The sequence below is a fragment of the Carcharodon carcharias genome, chromosome 30 (genome assembly GCF_017639515.1).
Source record: "Carcharodon carcharias isolate sCarCar2 chromosome 30, sCarCar2.pri, whole genome shotgun sequence".
Classification (NCBI taxonomy): Eukaryota; Metazoa; Chordata; class Chondrichthyes; order Lamniformes; family Lamnidae; genus Carcharodon; species Carcharodon carcharias.
In genome coordinates, this window is record NC_054496.1 from 2,167,154 (window position 1) to 2,189,960 (window position 22,807).

Here is a 22,807-nt window from a genome sequence, read left to right on the forward strand (position 1 = left end):
AGGTCACCAATCCTGCAGAAGAGGGCAGCCACCCAGTGTAGAAAGAGGATGAATGGTCTCATTTGTTCCGCTAGGGTAAGTCACTCTTCTCATCATTCTCAATTCATCCACTCACAAATCCATCACACATCCATCACACATCCACAGGGATCTCATACCTCAAGGGACAACACCACTAACTCACACAGACCCTCACATCTTCATCAGGCTCATATCCTCGTGAGCCCGCATCCTCATCCCGTCCATGGATCTGCTCACCACACAAACATTCTATGTAGTGCCATGCGTCCTGCTCACACACTCTCCAGCTGTCTTCATTCAGAAGAGGCTGACTGAAAGCATGAAGGAGGGATCCCAGACCAGGGGTGCAGTGGCCCACAACCTTCACTTCGGTGACAGTGAGGTTGGCAGTGAACACCCACGTGAGGATTCTGCACCACATCATCCCTCCCTCAAAGCAACTGTGAGTGCTCTCGCTTCAGCTTTTGACTCTGCTGCCATGCGCTAACTATCTCTACTTTGGTTCACAAGTGACCGATATTCTCAGCCAGCTCGTCCTTCATCTCCATCCAGGTCCTCACCTCCAGCCAAGAGGACACCTTCTCCATTGAAGAGCTGAAATAGGCAGCCTGAAAGACCCGTCACAGCTCTTCCCCACACCCTCCCCCAGTGCAGGGACACACCTTGGTGGAACCTAGATCTAGAGCAGGCTTGGATTCACAATCTGGTGGTCACTTCATGGACACATGTCTGCAGGAGGAGGAGGCAGGTTCAGCTGAGCTTCCCAGCACTCAGAGGACTGCTGGCAAAGAGGCATCTGTGAGGTCTGAGTCAGAAAATAACCCTCTGAACTTGGCCTTCCAAATCATTGTGGAGAGGCAGCAGAAGGTGGGGGAACATCACGCAGAGCTGTTGGAAGCCCACAACAGAGTGACAGGTGTGTCAGAGGAGTACAACCACCTGCTCTCTGATGAAGTGATGCCCACATGTGCGCGCATGGAGGTCTCCATGGGAAGGATATCAGATGCCATGGAGACCCTGGTTCAGCAGAATACACAGACCTACACTCTGTTACCGTAGCCATGTGTGGGTTCTCACAGTGGCAACGCGAGTGGGAAACAGGACACCTCCACATCCCTCCTTCCCCTCAAGAAGTCAGGCCGGGGCCCTTGGGCGCCCTAAGGTAGGAGGAGTGGCAGTTGGACACCCCTAGGTTATCCATTCAGGAATCTCAGAGGCTGTCCTCTCCCTCCGAGACCCCTTTGCCCATGGCCCGCTCAACCTCATACTCTGTCACCACAGAGGGAGCAACTGGACCACAGGAAGACAAAGTCATCAGAGGCAACAGGGTCAACCGTTACACGGGCTGTCTCCACTCCTGCTGCGGATGCCAGGGCAGCAGCTAGAAGTGGTAGTCCGAGAAAGGTTGAGAAATACTGATCACATGGGTGAACACGTTGGCATTTTATAATCTGAAAATATATTCACTTTCACTGACTAATGTGTAATGGTATCTTTCAGCTTCGTTTGCAGGCTTCACGAGTCCTCCCACTGCATCAACCCCGCCACTAGCAGTTCAGCTGCACGCAGCTGGACCAGGAGTGATTCTGGAGGGAAAAATGTGTGTGTGTCTTTGGAGCCCCGTGCAAGTACTCTCCCATGCATGTAGATCGTTCCTCCATTTCCTGAACATTTTTGGTGCTATCTCCTGGTTTCCCTTTCAGTTGTCCATGTGAACTGACCTGCATCTCTGCCCACCTACACTCCCATGCAAGATCTGTTCCCGCCCTAGATGAGGCTCCTTTCACTTTCGATTTTGCAAGATGGTACTGGCGAAGCTTGTCTTTACCTCCCCCATCCTTTCCTTCTTGCAGTCACCCATGTCCGTTCCCCCATCAGTGCCGGCATCACCTTCCACCTCCCCACCATCACCTAACAGCCAGAACTGTTTTCTCTCTGGGACGTCCAGGTGAACATGCATGTTCCCTACCTTCCTGAGAATCCCACCCCCATCCACATTGTCCTCGCCAACCTCCCCCTTCCCACCCCTAGGGTCCATGTCTGCGTCCAAGAGGAGAGGATAAAAATATCAAAAAGCAATGGGGCACATTGGCAAAGAAAGATCCAGGAAGAGTAATCAGGATGGTGAGAAGCAAGATATTATGAACATTCATAAAAAAATTACAGCAGTCACACCATAGTCCAATATTTAAAAAATCACTTAACATATCCCAAAGGCTATGGTTGTTATCCTTGGAGCAAAGGAGATTGAGATTTGATGGGGATGTACAAGATTATGACAGGCTTAGATAAGTTGGCAAAGAGAAACCCTTCCCATTAGCTGATTGCACAAGGACTAGGGGACACAGATTTAAGATTTTGGGCAAGAGATACAGAGGGAATGTGAGGAAGAACTTTTTTAGGTAGCAAGTGGTAGTGACTTGGAACTCAGCCCATGAGGGTGGTGGAAGCAGAAACAATCAATGATTTCAAATGGAAATTGGATGGGCACTTGAAGGAAATAAACTTGCAGGGCTATGGGTATCGAGCAGGGCAGTGGGACTGACTAGATTGTTCTGCAGGGAGCTGGCATGGACTCAATGGGCTGAATGGCCTCCTGTCCGGTAAATGACTCTATGATGTAAATGACTCTGGACATCATGCAAGTTGTGCATGAGTCTTGATGTACAATAGGGACTGATGAGAGATGGGAATGCTCTCCTCTTGCCTGGATGAACTCACTCTATGTCCACCCACGACGCCCACATTTTTAAAAATTCATTCACGGGATGTGGGCTTCGCTGGCTGGGCCAGCATTTGTTGCCCATCCGTAGTTGCCCTTGAGAAGGTGGTGCTGACAGTGAAGGAACGGCGATATATTTCCAAGTCAGGATGGTGAGGCAGCAGATAGATGGGAACACCACCAGCTGGAAGCTCCCCTCCTAGCCACTCACCATCCTGACTTGGAAATATATCACCGTTCCTTCACTGTCGCTGGGTCAAAATCCTGGAACTCCCTCCCTAACAACAATGTGGGTGTATCTACACTACATGGCCGCAGCGGTTCAAGAAGGCAGCTCACCACCACCTTCTCAAGGGCAATTAGGGATGAGCAATAAGTGCCAGCGAAGCCCACATCCCGAGAATGAATAAAAAAGAGGAAAGGAAGGAAACAAATGACTGAAATGCCAGGCCAATGTGTGCAAACGGCACTCACTCCTATTCTAACCCATTCTTTCCCAGGACCTTGAGATTGTGAAACTCATTCCCCTCGATCTTGCCTTCCTCCTGTGGGTTTTTAAATCTCCAGCTTGATGACCCTAATCACTGCATCTTGATGCATCACATCTCATGCCTCATTGTACGATTACCACCTGTTAATTTTGGACTGAACAGTCCAGCCATTGAGAGGGTCTCCTGCTGGTGGGAAGAGGACGCTTAAAAGGGTGTCTGAAGAAAGTGTTATCCCGTGTTCTGCTGTGTCCTTTAATATAGGGAAAGCGAGAGCACTCTGAGGAGGGAATACCTCACCCAACTCTTCCCTGGGCTTAATAAAAAACAAAACAACCTCATGTGTGATATTGAGCCTCCACCTGGCTTGTCAATTTAAATATGTGGATTATAAAGAAGCCGATAGACTGAAAGGAAACAGGCAGAGCCGCGCGGAAATAGAGACAAATAGATGAAACTATAGATAGAAACGCAAAATACAGCGGGACAGAAGTGGATGGAGAGATGATAGAAGCAGCTTTCTGAGATATTGCTATGAATTAAACTGTGGTTTGTGTGTCTCGGTGCCAGAGAGCGCTCGCGAGTATTTCTTAAAGCAAAAAAAAAGATACTGATCTTCAGTGTGTGAGCGAGAGAAGCAAAGAAGCTGCAAAGGAAGGACTGAGGGGTAGAAAGAGCTTTGGAGAAAGCCTGAACTGTGCAGTATAGAGAGGGCTGAACAATAATCCAGGGCTGACAACAGGCAGAGAAAGCGGCAAGGCAGCAAGAGCTGCGGCAAAAGCGAACACAATTAGAACTGCATCTGTAAGTTTGGTGGAAATACGTGGGACGGGGAGAGGCGGATTTTATAAAAGCGAAATAAAAATAGAAGCAGAACGACAGAGCAATGATGAGTCTGGAACACGGTGCTGATGGGGAAAGGGGAGAAGTTTATTAGCGATTTAGAGACACGGGCACCGACTGCAGCCTCGGATGCCCATGCAGGAGAGGGTCAGAGCCAGCGTGAGAATGGGCAAGACACCGAAAGGCGTTTAAACACGATCCGCCAGACATCTATCAGAGCAAAATAAACCAGGCAAATGGGAGTGCAGCAGAAAAGGAATCGCTGCTGATTGAGGCGGAATCAAAAATAGAAGGTGCACAGTAGAGGAAAAGAGGCGACCAAAATGACTTGAATAACAGTGGGTTTCGTACGTGACATAAACTGCTTAAACCACGTTATTTTAAAGCTGCAGGGAAAATTCCCCGGGTGGAATTAGACAGGGAGGAAAAGTCCCAAAATCAACCGAGAGAATCTAAATGAAGAAAGTGCGCGTGGAAGCACCGAATTAATCCAAATGAACTCGCTGGAATAGAGAATACAGCCGCATAGACCACGTTAGAAAAGACTGAGTCCAGGAGGGAACCCAAGTAAGATGTGATTCTCCTGGATGGAACTGAGTTATCGCAAGACAGCAAGCAGGGAGGGAGTCACCTGCAGCCGCCCCCTCAGAGCTTTAGCTGGTGGTTACGAGCAGATCAGCCTGGAACCCGGCATCGTGAGGATAATTCGGATCTGGCGAGATGGAGCGTCTTGCTCAGTGATCTCAGCTCGGAGGTTTGGGTCCTGAGCCCAGAGGTGAAGGAAGTTCTGCTGGAGCCGTGCTGGGTCGGTGCGGGGGTCAGCAGGAAGTACAGAGCTTCTCGTCATTAAAGTCAGCGTCTGTGCTGCCCCTCACATTCAGATCAGCCTCCCCACCTTGGACGATGGATCCTCCTCCCTGCTCCAAGAAGAGCCTTTCGCTGTCCCTTCCTGTCCCTAGAGAGGGGCAGAACACCCTCAAACCCCCTCAACACCTTTGGAGGCAGCCCCGAACTCCCATTAAAATCAAACAGCGTGGCTACTCGGATACAGACCGACATGTACATCGGCAGATGGAACGGTCCAACGCCGTGGATACAGGTGACAGACCCGGGCTGAATAAATCCCGCATGTCCTGGCCGTCCTCCTTTCAAGGAACTCCCAGACGGTAGGAATTGACTTCATTTAACTACTCAACAATCAAAGAATTCATCCAACAACCCAGGGCGTAATTGGTTTCCATTCAATTGACACAAGTGATTTGGATGTTTCTATTGAGATGTTTGTGCTGCTAAAACCTCAGAATTGGCGCTGAATATATTATAATTATTCTCAGTAAAATGGACACGTTTTTAAAGTTTATCGAAGTTTTTTCGAACTGCTTCATAAAATGTTGGGTTCAATGTTAGAATATGGGAGTGTTGAAGTTGGTGTTTGTCCAGTGGGAATAGTGCCTGAGGAATGTGGGAAATACCTAGTGGTGCGGTGACTGGGCAGTGGGAGCAGTGTCTGTATGTTGGGGAAAGTGTCTGGGCATTGGGAGCAGTGTCTACATATTGGGGGTGAGTGTCTGGGCAATGGGAGCAGTGTCTGCATACTGGGGGTGAGTGTCTGGGCAATGGGAGCAGTGTCTGTATGTTGGGGAAAGTGTCTGGGCATTGGGAGCAGTGTCTGCATATTGGGGGTGAGTGTCTGGGCAATGGGAGCAGTGTCTGCTTATTGGGGTGTGTCTGGGCAATGGGAGCAGTGTCTGTATGTTGGGGAAAGTGGGCAGTGGGAGCAGTGTCTGCTTATTGGGGTGAGTGTCTGGGCAATGGGAGCAGTGTCTGTATGTTGGGGAAAGTGTCTGGGCAGTGGGAGCAGTGTCTGTATGTTGGAGAAAGTGTCAGGGCAGTGGGAGCAGTGTCTGCTTATTGGGGGCTATGTCTGGACAGTGGGGGCAGTGTCTGCTTATTGGGGGTGAGTGTCTGGGCAGTGGGAGCAGTGTCTGCATACTGGGGGTGAGTGTCTGGGCAGTGGGAGCAGTGTCTGTATATTGGGGAAAGTGTCTGGGCAGTGGGAGCAGTGTCTGTATGTTGGGGAAAGTCTCTGGGCAGTGGGAGCAGTGTCTGCATATTGGGGGTGAGTGTCTGGGCAGTGGGAGCAATGTCTGTATATTGGGGGTGAGTGTCTGGGCAGTGGGAGCAGTGTCTGCATACTGGGGAAAGTGTCTGCCCATTTTGGAAAGTTTCTAAGTAGTAGGGGCAGTGTCTGGACAGCGAGAGCAGAGTCTGTGGTGTGGGTGCAGTGTCTGGAGAATTGCAGCTATTTTCACTTCTTGTTTATGGATGTGATTTTGATGATATTTAAATGTGAAAGTGCTATTACGTCACTTGCATGAACTGCCATAACAGCAGTGACAAAACGCACTCCCTATGCAATACCAAATGCCCATGTCTCCAGAGCAAATGTACCAAATCTGCTTACCACTGCTTGTATTTTTAAAAAATTAATGATTCCACTCGTTTTCAATTGTTTTGTTTCCTCTCCTGAAAGTGCTGACTTAGGCTGTGGCATAGGAAGCCTCTGGTATATCCCAAGTGCCCACTATTCATTTGTGAAGAGAGATAGTGAGTGTTGATATCAATTCTGAGCCCTATCCTGACCTCATCTTATATCCACACACCTGAACTTTCTCTTCCTAACTCAGGCCCTCAAGGCCACATGTGGCTGAGGTCAGCAGAGTCGAAATCAAACCTGGAGACCCTGGTCTGTACAGCGCTGGTACATGATGCCATTATCAACTGATCCATTGGGGAAGTTGTTTGTGTGGTTTTTTTTAGTGAGTCTCCCAGATTCTTAGGAAGCTGTCATAATTGTATTCAAGATCTTCAATAACTATAGATTTTTAAAATGGTCATCTTTCTAGTTAAAAGTCCATGTCAACATTGCCTTTGGATTTTCCAACATTAACACATCAGCACCCAGTGACATGATGCGATTAAAATGACAGCCAGTTCCGCACTCAACACCAGGTTCCGGAGCAGATTTGTCAACTTAAGTCTGAATATTTTGAATCTAGTTTTATTTTCTCATTAACTGAAATTTCTAATTTCCAAAATGAGGGCTTAAATAAAAAAAACATACTACATAATAATATGATTTAATTTATCATTGAATCGTCTTTTGTGTCTTTCAATGATTTTGTTAAAGTTTTTATTGAGGGCCTTAGCCTATCTGAAAGACCTGGGCTTTGACTGGATATTTTATGTCTCAGCCCCAACTGTTGGGAAGGCTTTCAGTCATCTGTCTACATTTTGAACAGGAGCTGAATGATAAATGGAGTGCCCTCATGCTGTGAGGATTTGCCATTTTCTTTGCTTCTACCAAAAACTTCGAAAGAGACTGGAGATTGTATGGTGAAAACTTTTATTTCAGGCAAGATGAATTTGTAGAACATATCACTAATTTTGCTTCCCTGTTACGGATTTCTCACAGAAAAACTGAAGTAAGATGTGAATAGAAACAGCTAGTGTGTGAGGAAACTATTCCCAGAAATATCAGCTGTTACTGCTTTTATTGATGATTAGAATTATGTTTTTTCAGTCAGTCATTGGTTTTAATTATTCAGGTTAAAAATCTCTCCAGAATTGTTCATTGGGTTTTAACCCAGAAATTACATATAGGATGACCTTTGAGTATTTTATGGGATAATTTTTGTTCTTTTTAAAGACTGTTAGCTAACTCACTAATAAGGGTTACATATTAGGAAATCACACGTCTCGGTTCATGATTTTTTTGTTCATTATTTCCAACAAACAGTGCATATATATTTCAGTGCTCAAAGGAAAATTCCGAACTGGCTGAAGCTGGGGTGATATCTGGGAATGCATGGATATGGAGCCCAACAGTTTGACAGATGCCAGTGGTACCTTGGGTCCCATTTTCCAAATGATGTTAGATCCTGTTTTCCCCAATACTATCAGATTCTAACAGCCCCCAATAATGGACAACAGCATCTTCCTCCTTAGATTTCCCCTTTTCCCTCAACCCCTCGCTCCCCAGATTCTGCAACTCCCCCAATACCTAATACCCCCAAAACCATATTCCCATTGCCTTATATAATCAATGACTTACTGTGTGTATTGCTGTGGGAGACCATCTTATTACACTTAATTAATGCTATTATTCTGCTGTCAACACTTTTTACTGCTCTGTATTTCCTATCTGTGCTGTAGGAGTCACTCTATTAGAGGGCCACTAATGCTGGAATAATTTTCTTTCTGTGAGAGAGCTGTAGTTTCAATTGGCAATGCCAAAAGAGCTCCCTATTGCAAACAGGATGATATAGATCATGAATTTACTGGGATTATTTACACCCCAGCAATTTAGTAATGTCAAAGTAACGTTATTCTCGCCTGAAACCACCATTATCAACACCCCCTCTCAGTTTTTCATCTTCTGACCTGGAGTCAATGGCTTCCATGTAGTTATTGATCCACAAGTCCTAATTGTCATTCATAATCATACCAACTGGCCATTGTTTGCCTCAGAGTCAAGCAGACTGAGTCTGACACTCACTGACATGCAGCTTTAGGATTGGACACTAAATCGCTAGCACCAGAAACAGCACCACAACCTGAATACTTCTATGATCAATATATGTAGCCCAAAGGAATAAGGAGGAAAAGCCATTCGTCATGGCATGCTTATTTTAATCAGATTCAAAAACAGTACAGTGAGAGACTTAATTTTAATCAGATATCAGTAGAGGGGGGACTGATTTTACTTCAAATTCTCAGACAATACAGGGAGGGACTGATTTTAATCAGATTTTCATTATACGGGAGGGACTGATTTTAATCAGATTCTTAGACAGTACAAGGAGGGACTAATTTTAATCAGATCCTCAGATAGTACAGGGAGGGTCTGATTTTAAACAGATTCTCGGACAGTGAAGGGAGGGTCTGATTTAAACAGATTCTCAGATAGTACAGGGAGGGGTGATTTGAATCAGATTCTCAGACATTACAGGAGAGACTGATTTTAAATTTATTCTCAGGCACTAGAGAGAGGGACTAATTTTAGAACTTTACCTTTCTCATAATATAAATCTTCTCACAGTGCTTATATTATCAATAACCTTTGGGAAAAATAAACACACTGTTTGGCTTACCTTCTTCTGGCTCAGTGTAACATCTTACCATCTCTCTGAAATTCAAACTACTCTGGTTTATCTATAAATGCTAATTTTCCTCATATTCTAAAACTTCAGCCATGTTTACATATTTAGCATTTTCAAACCTAGCTTCTTGTTGATGACTCAAAGCTTCCAGACCAGCTGTCTCCAATTCAATTAAATCCCCCACACACACATAAACAGGGAAACTATCCAAACCCCAATATTAACCAATTTTAACAATAAATCACAATAATATTAAGAGAATTATTATATTTTCATGGCAGAGTGACTGGCTTCAATTCAGGTTCTCAGACAATATATGGAGGGGCTGATTTTGGTTCATTCTCAGACAGTAGAAGGAGGGACTGATTTTAATTCAAATTCTCACAGTATAGCGAGGGACTGGTGTTATTCAGATTATTTGACAGTATAGGAAGAGACTGTAATCAGAATCTTACACATAACAACGGACTGATGATTAAAAGATTCTCAGACAGTACAGGGAGGGATTGATTTTAATCAAGATTCACAGGCATTCAGGGAGGGACTGATTTTAGTCAGATGTCCAGACTGTGGAGGGGAGGACTTATTTTAATTTGATTCTCAGACAGTAGAGGGAGGGACTGATTTTAATCAGATTCCCAGAAAGTATAGAGAGGGACTGATCTTAATCAGATTTACAGACAGTACAGGGAGGGACTGATTTTAATCAGATTCTAAGTCATTAGAGGGGATGACTGATTTTAATTTGATTCTCAGACAGTACATGGAGGGACTGATTGTAATTGGGATTTTAGACAGTAGAGGGAGGGACTGATATTAATTGGACTCTCAGACACTACAGAGAGGGACTGATTTTAAACAGATTCACAGACAGTAGAGGGAGGGACTGATTTTAATTCAGGTTCTCAGACAGTAGAAGGAGGGACTGATTTTAATTCAGATTCTCAGACAGTACAGCGAGGGACTGGTGTTAATCAGATTATTAGACAGTATAGGGAGAGAGTCTGCAAGATTTAATCAAAATCTTAATACAACTGGCTGATTTTAGTCAGATTCTCAGACAGTACAGGGAGGGACAGATTTTAATCAGATTCTCAAACTGTACAGGGAGGGATTGATTTCAATCAGATTCTCAAACATTATAGTGAGGGACTGATTTTAATCAGATTTTCAGACAGAATAGGGAGGGATTCTCTGATTGTACAGGAAGGGACTGATTTCAATCAGATTCTCAGATAGTACAGGGAGGGACTGATTTCAATCAGATTCTCAGACCGTATAGGGAGGGACTGATTTTAGTCAGATTCTCAGCTAGTACAGGGAGGGACTGATATTGATCAGATTTACTGTCAGTGGAGCAAGGGTCTGATTTTTTTTCGCTGATTTTACAGTTAGGTAGCTGAAGTGTTAGTACTTACTTGGGTAGAAATTATCACCCCTATGCGTGTTCAGAATGTAGATATGCGAGGGGCGGTAAATTGTATTTTACTTTGAATTTAGTTCCTGTGATTCTATGGAACACCCACTGTTATTTGAAATGATGGTGCTATAGATTGCATCATAAATAATAATAGCATTATTATTTTGTGGTGTGCGTTATTGATTGTGACTACTGGATTTTGGATTTCAGAAGTTCTGCTATCTTGGGTGCATCCTCTCCACACTGGGTGATAAAATCGCTCATCGCCTGGCAAAACCAAGCTCAGCTTTTGTCAGGCTGACTCACAGAATTTTGAGAGATAATGGAGTTTGTCTGAAAACAAAGATCAACTAGGCAGTGGTTCACACTTTACTTATATATTTTTGTGAGACATGTACAATCTCCCAGTGTTGTATAGATTCACTGAATGAATTACACCTTTGCTGCTTAAGCTCTATCTGTGACATGAATTGGCAGGACAAAATCGCTAACAGTGAAGTCTTTGGGCGGAATTTTCCCAAATTTGCACTAAATGCGGCAGCGGGTGGGTAAAATGGTGTGCTGCCCGCCGACAGCCTTGGCTGGTTGTGACGTCGTATCATCCCGAGCCCACTTCATTATTTATGCACTCCCAGGAAATGCGCCGTTTCCATGGTGGGCAGGCTCCTCATTCGCCCGCCCGCCATCACCCTGCCATTGCATCATGCCGGGCACCGTGTTTAAAGGCCAGCCGCAAGCACAGTGCTCATTGTTCCAGCTCACCACTGCTGCCCAGGAGACATGGCCCCCCAAAGGCAAGAAGACTGTAGCACCCCCTTCCTGGTTTAATGACGGCTCCCTCGAGCAACCGCTGGATACCGTGGAGGGCCCCGGGGATGTCCTGTACCCCCATGCTGGCCGCAGGATGGGCAGCAAGGTGACCAATCCAGCTTGGGAGGTGGTGGTAGCAGCGCCAACACCCTTCAGAAGAGGACAGCCCCCAGTGCTGCAAGAGGGTGAATGATCTCCTCCATTTCGCCAGAGTAAGTCACTCTTTTCATCGCTCTCAATGCACACACTCATAGGAAGGGATGTCTGCTGCACTCCTCAGATTGCAAGGCACAGTGGAGGAGTCCGTCAGCTTTCAGTCTGAGGTGATAGCGCCGACATGCCAACGCACCGAGGTCAACACTGTTAAGACGGCGGCAGCTATGGATACCTTGGTCCAGGACTTCACTCCTGCATTGCTGCGCGCACTCAACTCCATCACTGAAGCCATAGTTGGCCTCCAAAGTGTGTACTTGATCTCACTCCAGCTACCCCTGCTCCTCAAGGAGTCAGCCTGGGGCCCACAGACACCCATAGAGAAGAAGCACTGCAGGTCCACCCATCCAGGTGACTTTGAGAGTGTCCAGCCCATCCGGCTCCCCTCTTCATAAGAACATAAGAAATAGGAACTGTAGTAGACCATTTGGCCCCTTGAGCCTGCTCCATCATTCAATAAGATTGTGGCTGATCTTCTTGTGGTTCAGTTTCCACATTCCCATCTACCCCTGATAACCTTTGATTCCTTTGCCTACCAAGAATCTATCTATCATTGCCTTAAAAATATTCAATGACCCCGCTTCCACCACCTTCTGAGGCAGAGAGTTCAAAAGTCGCACAACCTTCTGAGAGAAACAATTTCTCCTCATTTCTGTCCTAAAAGGGCGACCCCTAATTTTAAAACAGTATCCCCTTAGTTCTGGACTCACTCACACAATGTGAAATGCACAAAGTTGTGTGCCCTCGCAAAGATGGCATCTGAGACCTCATGGATGTATTTGTGGCTGGAGGCTTGATCATCTGCAGGAATGAAAGGCAACGTCAGTAGACCCTGGTTGTTGCTAGGCGCCAGCCTGTGACAATTCGATGTGGCTCTTGGGCGGCGTGTGCAGGAACCCCACCCGCCCCTTCTTCTTGAGCTTGCTGCTTCTGTCTCTGCGCAGCCAGGAGCCTCAGTTGCTCTCTCCTCCATGTTCTTCGCGCACTGTAGGCCATCAGGCATACAGTTAGTTCACCAGGCTCCATGATCCTGATGTACTCCTCCTGTAGGATGAAAGAAAGAGACACGTGGTTAGTATGTATGTACCAAGAACCTGTCCTGTTAAGTGTGATGGCCTCTTAACGCTTCCCAGAGAGTGCTGACCCCCACTTGGATGGCCAGAGATTAGTGCGCTGCATGGCTGCCTGGTTAGCTTGAACTATGGGGGAAGACTGGTCCAAACCGGGATGCTGACATTGCAAGAGGCTGTGAGCACCTCCAGCAGTGATTGCTACATGGTCAGCTTTAGCAAGGAGATTGTACAACGTGTGCTGTCCAACCACTCTGCAGTCCACTAAAGTGCTCATGAATTTGCAGCCTGTGGTAGGGGGGGGGGAGAAGGTTGGGGGTTGAGGGGGGGGGGGGGGTTGCGCTCGTGAGAACTCAGAGGCACTTTGATGTCTATGTATTGCTTGAGTGAGCAGATAAGTTAGGAGCCCAAACCCAATTGTATCAATGTGGCTGCGCCTGAACTGTCTCAGTTGCAGAGGAATGGTCATTTTCTACCAGTTTCCCGAATGCTTGGCCACTTCCCTTGCCCACCCTTACCCCCCCACCCTGAATGCTTGTGTGCTACATTCAACAGCAGAGCTGCCCTTGCCCCCCACCCTGCGCCAGCAGTCTTCAGAGACCGGGCTGCATTTGCCCTCCCCTCACAAGCCCCCTCAACGGCAAGACTGCACCTGCCCCCTGCTCCTCCTCACCCTCACACGTTACCTCAGAGGCAGGGCTGCACTTAACCCCAACCCCCCCCCACCAATGCCCCAAAAGCTTGCAAAGCAACAGGCGACCCAGGCAAGCTCTGCAGAATGTTGCTGTTCACTCACCTCCAGTTCACCCAAAGTGTAGGCCGTCATGTGCCATGTCATCTCTGTATTGTTGTGAAATACATCGGCGTGCTTTCCCGCTGATGCGGATGTACGATCCAGTGGGGATGCAGGAGTCTGGCGGGGATGGCCTGATAATGATATGCTGATGTATTACAATGAGGTTCCTGACGTCCAATGGCAGGAAATGCAGCCCGCCGTTGGCTGGCCAAGTGGACAATTGTGACCTGCCTTCCCGCCACATTGAAACCAATCGCGCCACATTGTCCACTCACACCACCTATCCCGCCAGCGGGCACGGAAAATTCCACCCCTTGCACGATGCCGCATTCCTGATAGTGAGAGCATGCTCATCAGAACTCAGCTTTGCCAGTTTGGCCATGTGGCCCTCATGGGTGACACCTGCATACCAAATGTTGTATTCTACAGCCAGCTGAGCATTGGAGCCTGCACCATAGGCATTCCAAACTCAGATACAAAGACATTGTGAAAACCAGTCTCTGAGCTTGTAAGTTGAACTCCACTTTTTGGGGGGAAAAAACACCTGGCAGGTCCAAATGGAGAAGTCTCTGTCACCAAACAATCTCAGCATTTGAGGTGAACAGAGTCAGTCCCCTACAGGACAATCAAGCACAATGCAAAGCCAGTGCTTTCACCCACCCCTCCAACAGTGAATTCATTTGTAATATTTTCAAATCACTTGTGAGATGACACCAACTTGGATTGTGAAGATTCAGTCTCCTTACTGAACACTGATCCGCCGAAGCAACAGGAGAATCCATCATTATTGTTTTGTTATAACACTAGTGTCAAGCATCTTGAGATGTTTTATTAGGTTAAAGGTGCTATATAAGTACAAATTGTCATTATTGTTATCTATTTTTCCACTTGGAACTCGTATTGCCGCTGCAATGGATCTGTTTGAATTTTGTTTACACATTTTGTTTTGTTCCATATATACGTATACATATAAAAAAAACCCTCTATAAAAAGAAAAAAACTCTTTTCCCCTACTCCTTTGAGACACTTATTTTCTAAGGTGCATGTAGCCTCCTTATTCTTCCTTTATCATCTCACACATCTATATTGAAGCTTATTTGCTAATTACACACCAATGCAGCAAGTTAATAATGCCTTCCTGTGTTTTGTCACACAGCCTTCTCTCTATTGGTGATCTTGGCTACACCCTCCTCCCGTGCCCCCTCCCAATTTGGTGTCATCTGCAAATTTTATATTGTACTTCTGATTACTGAGTCCAAATGGTTTATATAAACTGTGAACTACAGCGGTCCCAGCACCTATCCTTGTCAAACACCACTTCCCACCTTCTGCTAGTCTTTAGGGGTCTTTAACCCCTACTCTCTGTTTTCTGTTTTGTAGTCAGCTTGCTATCCATTGTGCTATTTATTCCCTGATCCCACATGTTCTGACTAGGTACGTCTTTAGGTAGATGTGTTCTATAAGACACTCCAGCCTGGAGATCCCTGAAGTATAGTCCACATCCAGTGGGATGAAACATAGTCTGATCATCAAGTAGTTCCACTTAATGCATGTTTAAAGTAGTGAGTGATGATGTATGAGCTGCTGTAAGTGACGATCAGCGAGCCCATTTATTGCACACGTGCAAAAAGAAAGGATAATGTAAAGCCCTGTATTGAGAATTCTGAATCACTTACACAAGGCGGGGGGTTGGGGGGGATGATATTTTGCAGCCTACCTGATACATAACAATATACATACCACTTATTGGGGCAGATCCCCTCCAGTGTGAACTGTGGCTAAGCATCTGGAACAATCCATTCAATGGATGGATGGCTCCTACCAGGGGTCTCAGTTCATTTTAAGGGATTGGTCTCTAGCATTTTGAGCAAAAGAGCTACCAAGTGGATAACAGTATCATTACAATCATTAAAACAGCAGGTGCTCCACATCTGAAGGGGAGAAGACAGGTTATTTCTTCAGTTGGAGACCCTTCAACATAACTGTCTTGAAATATTAACTTGTCCTTACTTTTCCAAATATTGAAAGACTGCTGCACATATCTGCAATTCATGTTTTCTTTTTTTAACTGTTCACTGCTGATTGGTCATTGTTGAACCTCGGTTGTGCTAACCTGACCAATTGGACCAATGTCCTCAAATTGGGAAATTAAGTCAGTAGTAGCATCTGCTCCAGGGAACAGGTAGAGTTGAGTTATTCACTGGGGGGGAAGGGGGGCTGATATTCTAGCTCCTGATTTTCTACCTATCAGGAATTCAGCACTGGAATGAAGTCTCTCCATCTTGAGGTTTAAAACTGCAGAGATTTGCATTGGTAACAGCTTGTTAAGTGCTCCTGGCTGAATGTCAATCTCTTGATTTTATAGAGATTGCTATTGCTTTCTGGTGCTATCTCCCTTAATCAGCCATTTGCTGCCCTTCCCCCCAGGCTTCTGTTCACACTGTCATATGTCATCAATTGTTGTAATGTACTCTTGCTGCCATTTCTTCCCTAGTACAATACAAATTCTTGATAAAATTTTCAGTTACACAGTTCAAGAAATTGCCTTATTGGCATGTTTGAAAATGACTTGGATTTTTCCCCCAAGTATTAATTGGTGTACTTTCAAACCTCTTGAACATTTCCCTTCTATCACATGCTAAAAAGTTGGGATCAATAGGATAATTCTATTTCAAGCACTCAGTGTCAGCATCTACATTGCAGGGCAAGTAAAACACAGGTTAGATAAAGAGTAAGATTTTCTCTATACTCCTATAAAATACTCCCAGGGCAGGTGCAGCACAATGTTAGATACAAATGGGCCTGTGTGCAGTAGGAAGAAGCCCCTTTTTGTTTCAAAACTATCTGTAAAGTTCCCCTAAACTTATTTCAAGTAAGACCACAGAGACCAGAAATTTTCATCCAACCGTCTCTAGTAATTTTTTATTTTATTGGTGCTCCTGACTGTTTACACTTTGAAACAGTCAGATGATTGTGCCAGCAGATCTCTGAACTAAAGTTGCTGCAGAAGCAATTTCTCAGTAGAAAGAATTCATGCTTCCAATGGTTTGTCTTATTGATGACTTGCTATTTTTGTTGTCCTGTCATCGAGACATATATATTTTACAAGTTTTAGTGTACAAGTTAAAGCACAGTGCAAAGCAAGAGAGATTAATGTGTGAACACACAAACACATTTTGCTGTATCCTTGACTGTAGATGGCCAGCTGTGTACCAAGATTGTGTAAAAATGTCACCAATCACTGGAGCAAGGGGAGTCAAGGTTAAAGCCCCAACCCTCAGAGAAACAGAAGTAGGCCTCATCACACCATCAAAACATTTGAAACACTTCACACAGGAAAAAGCTTTTGGAGTGCAGTGATGGTTTTGTGAGAACTAGTTGTAGCGGCAAATAGTCTGAGTATTAAAAAGAAGGACATGGGGGAAGGGGAGGTTGGGTTTTGCGGGGGGGTGTTAACGTTTTATCTTAAATTCTGTTTGCTTTAGAGTTGACTTTAAAATTAGGGAGCCTTTTGGGGCAGTCCTGTAACATGGTCAACCCAAAGCCTGTACCACTGGCACTGAAACCCTTTGTGACATTATTTGGCCCCTTTGGTAGCAAAGTGCTGCTGGTGCCAAAGAAGTTTGTTGATAGAGGTGCTTAAATTGTATCTGCAGAGTCTGTGCTATGCTGACCCTTCAGCTAAGGTTATTGTGATGCTTCCAACAATGCTGGTCTGCACAGTTTACCCTCAGCCCTGGTGATACCAGAGATAGAATAATAAAGTCTTTAATGTGACTGTTAACTGACTGTATTTTCACAGCTCCCTCTGCTCTCAGTAACATGACTTTGGGCGGAGCTTTCCATGCCCGCTGGTGGCAGGTGTGATCGGTAGCGTGAGTGGATAATGTGGCGCGATCGGTTTCACAACGGCAGGAAGGCAGGTCGCGCTTGTCCCCTCGGCCAGCCAACAGTGGGCCGCGTTTCCCGCCATTGGACGTCGGGAACCTCATTGTAATACATCAGCATATCATTATCAGGCTATCCCAATAGGCTCCTGCATCCCTGCGAGATCATCCGTCCACGTTGGCAGCAAAGCACGCCGATGTATTTCACAACAGTACAGAGGCAACGTGCACCTAACGGCCTGCACTTTGGGTGAACTGCAGGTGAGTGCACAGCAACATTCTGCAGAGTTCGCCAGGGTCGCCTGTTGCTTTGCAGGCTTCGGGGCACCAGGGGTGGGGGAAGGGGTCGGGGTGGGGTTGGGGGGGAGGGGGGGTGGGTGGGGCTGAGGGGCAAATGCCGCCCTGCTTCTGAGGCAACTTTTGAGGGGGAGGGGGAATGGAGGGAAAGTGCCGCCCTGCCTCCGAGTTGACTTTCAATGGTGAGGGGGAGCAGGGGGCAAGGGCAGCCTTGCAGTTGAGGTGACTAGTGGTGGGGGGGTAGTGGATGTGGTGGTTAAGGGCAGCCCTGCTGTTGAATGTAGCACACAAACATTCGGGTGGGGGTTAAGGGTGGGCAAGGGAAGTGGCCACGCATTCGGGAATCCTGCAGAAAATGCCATTTCCTCTGCAACTGAGACAGTTCAAGCGCAGCCACATTGACACAATTGGGTTTGGGCTCCTAATTTATCTGCTCACTTAAGCAATGCATAGGCATCAACGTGCCACCGAGTTCTTCAGAGATCCCCCCCACCCTCCCAACCACAGGCTGCAAATTCATGAGCACTTTGGTGGACTGCAAAGTGGTTGGACAGCACATGTTGTACAATCTCCTTGCTAAAGCTGGCCATGTAGCAATCACTGCTGGAGGTGCTCACAGCCTCTTGCAATGTCAGCATTTGGACCAGTCTCCCCCGTGGTTCAAGCTAACGGGGCAGCCATGTAGCGCACTAATCTCTGGCCATCCAAGTGGAGGTCAGCACTGTCCGGGAAGCGTTAAGAGGCCATCACACTTAACAGGACAGGTTCTTAGTACATACATACTAACCATGTGTCTCTTTCTTTCATCCTGCAGGAGGAGTACATCAGAATCATGGAGCCTGGTGAACTAACTGTATGCCTGATGGCCTACAGAGCACGAAGAGGACGGAGGAGAGAGCAACTGAGGCTCCTGGCTGTGCAGAGACAGAAGCAGCAAGCTCAGGAAGAAGGAGCGGGTGGGGTTCCTGCACACGCCGCCCAAGAGCTGCTGCGAGCCATCGTAGGCCTGCACCGAGCGACATGCAAAGTCTATAGACGCTGCCTTTCATTCCTGCAGATAATCGAGACGCAGTGTTGCTGACTACGAATGTCTAGGGAACTGGTCGCTCATATCTGCCAGTTCCTGCAGGATTTGGCGCCACAGGGACATGGAGGGCATCCACTGCCAGTGGCTGTGAAAGTGAGCACAGTGCTCAATTTCTATGCCAGTGTCTCCTTTCAGGGCTCCACAAGTGACCTCTGTGGGATCTCTCAAGCCTCCACCCGCAAATACATCTATGAGGTCACGGATGCCACCTTCTCGAGGGCGCACAACTTTGTGCATTTCACTCGGGACCAGGACAGCCAGGATGCAAGAGCGATTGGATTCGCCCAGATATCAGGTTTCCCACAGGTGTAGGGTGTGATTGACTGCACTCATGTGGCACTCAGATCTCTGTCGCAACACACAGTGGACTACATCAACTGCAAGGGCTTCCATTCACTGAATGTGCAGCTGGTGTACGACCACCAGAACTGCATCCTGCAGGTGTGCGCACGGTTTCCAGGTGTATGCACGACTCCTACATCCCCAGTTGGTCACAGATCCCTGGAGTTTTCCAGGCTTCACAGAAGCTGCAGAGATGGCTCTTTGGGGACAAGGGCAACCCGCAGAGACTGTGGCTGATGACACCCGTGCAGCAGCCTCAGACTACAGCAGAGTGACAGAATAAGAGGCTCATGCTGCAGTTCACACCTTGGTGGAGCAAACCATCACAATGTTGAAGATGAGGTTCCAGTGTTTAGTCCGGTCTGGTGGAGCCCTGCAATATAGTCCACAGAGGATGTCACACATCATCATCGTCTGCTGATCCCTTTACAACCTGGTGCTCCAATGGGGTGATAAGCTGGCTGAGGAGGAGATGGAGGAACTGCATGTCTCCTCCGATGAGGAGGATACCGATGGAGATGAGGCTGAGGAGGTCCTTGGAGGTGACAATGTCAGGGATGAGGCCCTCACACTGCCCAGATGAGGCAGTTGTGCTCGGATGGGCCTCATAGCTGCTAGATTTGTGGAGGGTGAAGATGACATGCAGTGTGGTTGTGGTTGTTGTTGTTGGAGGTCAGTCGTCTCAGCTCCAGGACATCACTGCTGGAGCTCCTCAGGGTAGTGTCCTTGGCCCAATCATCTTCAGCTGCTTCATCAATGACCTTCTTTCCATCATAAGGTCAGAAGTGGGAATGTTCGCTGATGACTGCACAATGTTCAGCACCTTTCGCGACTCCTCACATACTGAAGCAGTCCATGCCCAAATGTAGCCAATATCCAGGCTTGGGCTGACAAGTGGCAAGTAACATTCGTGCCACACAAGTGTCAGATAATGACCATCTCCAACAAGAGAGAATTCAACCTTTGCTCCTTGATGTTCAATGGCATTACCATCACTGAATCCCCCACTATCAACATCCCGGGGGTTACCATTGGCCAGAAACTGAACTGGGTTAGCCATATAAATATTGTGGCTGCAAGAGCAGGTCAGAGGCTAGGAATCCTGCTACGAGTAACTCACCTCCTGACTCCCAAAGCCTGTCCACCATTTACAAGGCACAAGTCAGGAGTGTGATGGAATACTACCCACTTGCCTGGATGAGTGCAGCTCCCACCATACTCAAGAAGCTTGACACCATCCAGGACAAAGCAGCCCACTTGATTGGCACCACATCCACAAACATTCACTCCCTCCATCACTGATGCAAAATGGCATCAGTGTGTACCATCTACAAGATGCACTGCAGGAATTCATCAAGTCTCCTTAGACAGCACCTTCCAAACCCATGACCACTACCATCTAGAAGCACAAGGGCAGCAGATAGACAGGAAGTTCCCCTCCAAGTCACTCACTGTCCTGACTTGGAAATATATCGCCGTTCCTTCACTGTCACTGGGTCAAACTCTGGGGATTCTCTTGGAGGCGATGGTGTAGTGGCATTGTCACTGGACTAGTAATCTAGTGCTAATGTTCTAGGGATCTGGGTTCAAATCCTGCTGCAGCAGATGGTGGAATTTGAATCCAATCAAAAATTTGAATTAAAAGTCTAATGATGACTGTGAATCATTGCTGAATGTTGTAAAAACCCAACTGGTTCATTGATGCCCTTTAGGGAAGGAAATCTGCTGTCCTTACCTGGTCTGGCCTATATGTGACTCCAGACCCACAGCAATGTGGTTGACTCTTAAATACTATCTAAACAGGGCAATTAGGGATGGGCAATAAATGCTGGCCTTGCCAGTGATGCTTACATTCCATGAATTATTTTTTTTAAAAAAGGCGACCCCATAGTTCCTCACATCGCATTTGTGAACGGGTGACTCCAGTCTGGCTGATGGCAGCGCAGATACCCTCTGTGAGAATGCTCCTATCATGGGGAGGCGGTGGTGGCCATAATAGTTGCTCGATTGCGGGAAGATGATGACGACATACATTGAGGACACTCAATAAATCTTCAAAAGTCCCTGAGAATGTCTAGCCAAGGGCAAGCCCACTTGCGCTCTATGTTTAGGGTCATATCGTAGAGACGCAGCCATGAAACTTTAGAAGCATAAGATGCTTTACCCACCTTCAGTACCTGAGCTCTTCTGGTCACAGATGCTGAAGAGAGATGGAGACCAGCCCCCCATAACGGTGCTAAGAGCACACTGAGAGAATCAGAGAATTCTGTGACGCCTGCCCACTACATTCTGGCAGCAAATGACAAGCACCGCCGAGATGCAGGCATCAATAATGTCTCCAGGACCATCACTTTGGTCTGAAGGCTGCACAGAGCACAGGGAAGAGGCCTTGGACTGAGCCACCATCCTTTATCTTGTGCAGAAAGGTTTCACATCTGAGTGATGACACTGCTCATCAGAACAAGGAGCCATAGGCAGAGAGACATTCTTGGGAGTTTATTGACAATAGTGAACATTACCTACAAGTGACTAACACCCGTGCCCAGACTGCAACTAATTCCCCTTAACTGTCCTAACCCTGCCACTATGTCTTGATGCTCCCTGGACATCCACAGCAGAGGTGGAGGCAGCCTGCTGACTGCGACACCCTGTCTATGATGACTTTGGTGGGCGTCCTCTGGAGGGCTGAGACCTGGAGGGCCCCAGCCTGGTTTCAGGGTCCTGCTGAATGCTGTGGCACCCTCCTCGGCCTGTGGAGCTAGAGTTGCTGAGGTTACAGGAAGAGGGAAGTTGGATAGGCCGGACACTCTCAGAGTCACTTGGATGGATGGAGCTGGAGTGTGCACCTGCGGATCTTCCTCCCTATGAGTGCCCGCGGGCCATGGGGCTGACTCCTTGAGGAGCAGGGGTAGCTGGAGTGAGATCAAGCTGCCCGTTACCCCTCTTGCCCTCTTGTATACACACTGTTGGAGGTCAACTATGGCATCAGCGATGGAGTTGAGCCTGCGCAGCAGTGCCGGACCAAAGTCCTGGGACCAAGGTCTCCATGGCAGCCGCCATCCTACCAGTGTTGACCTCAGTGTGTTGACATGCCGGCGCTATCACCTCAGCCTGAAGGTGGACAGACACCATTGTGCCTTGCAATCTGAGGAGTGCAGCGGACACCCTTTCCTGTTGTTCCCGAACTTGCCTTTGCAGCTCCAACAACTGTGACATGACAAAGTCCAGAGGCTCATCATCTGACTCAGACTCAGCAAATTTCTGGCCTCCAGAAGTACTTTGAGTGCCGGACGCCTGGGAAGCCCTGCCACCGCCTGCAGTGAATCAGACAGTGCGACGTGCTCACCAGATTGCGATCCCGGGGCTACTCTAAAGCTAGGTCCCACCGAAGTGTGTTTCTCTGCGCTGGTGGAGAGTGTGGGTGAGCGATGTGGTGGGACTTCAGGGAGGGTGCCTCCAGATTCTCCTTCAGAAGTTTCTTCGAGGCTTGATTGGAGGCCTTGGGTTGTGGACCCTTTCTGCTGTTTGGCAGATGTGCCTGCGAAAGCAAGGGGAGATAATTAGTGCGTGGCAGTGGCCTGAAACAGGACACATCACTGACGGCATGGTTGTCTGATGGATGTTGCACAGCTGGATCCTCCGCTAACCT

The 22,807-nt window shown here is 47.2% G+C and overlaps 1 protein-coding gene across 1 annotated transcript in view; it reads left to right on the forward strand.

The window, feature by feature from the left end:
- The first annotated feature begins 3,873 nt into the window (after nucleotides 1–3,873).
- LOC121271154 (cAMP-specific 3',5'-cyclic phosphodiesterase 4A-like) overlaps nucleotides 3,874–22,807 on the forward strand; it is a 559,215-nt gene continuing 540,281 nt past the window's right edge. Inside the window, exon 1 of the mRNA XM_041176914.1 lies at nucleotides 3,874–5,240. Coding sequence (XP_041032848.1) covers nucleotides 4,978–5,240 — 263 coding nt within the window. The 5' untranslated portion in view covers nucleotides 3,874–4,977. The remainder of the gene's footprint in view (nucleotides 5,241–22,807) is intronic.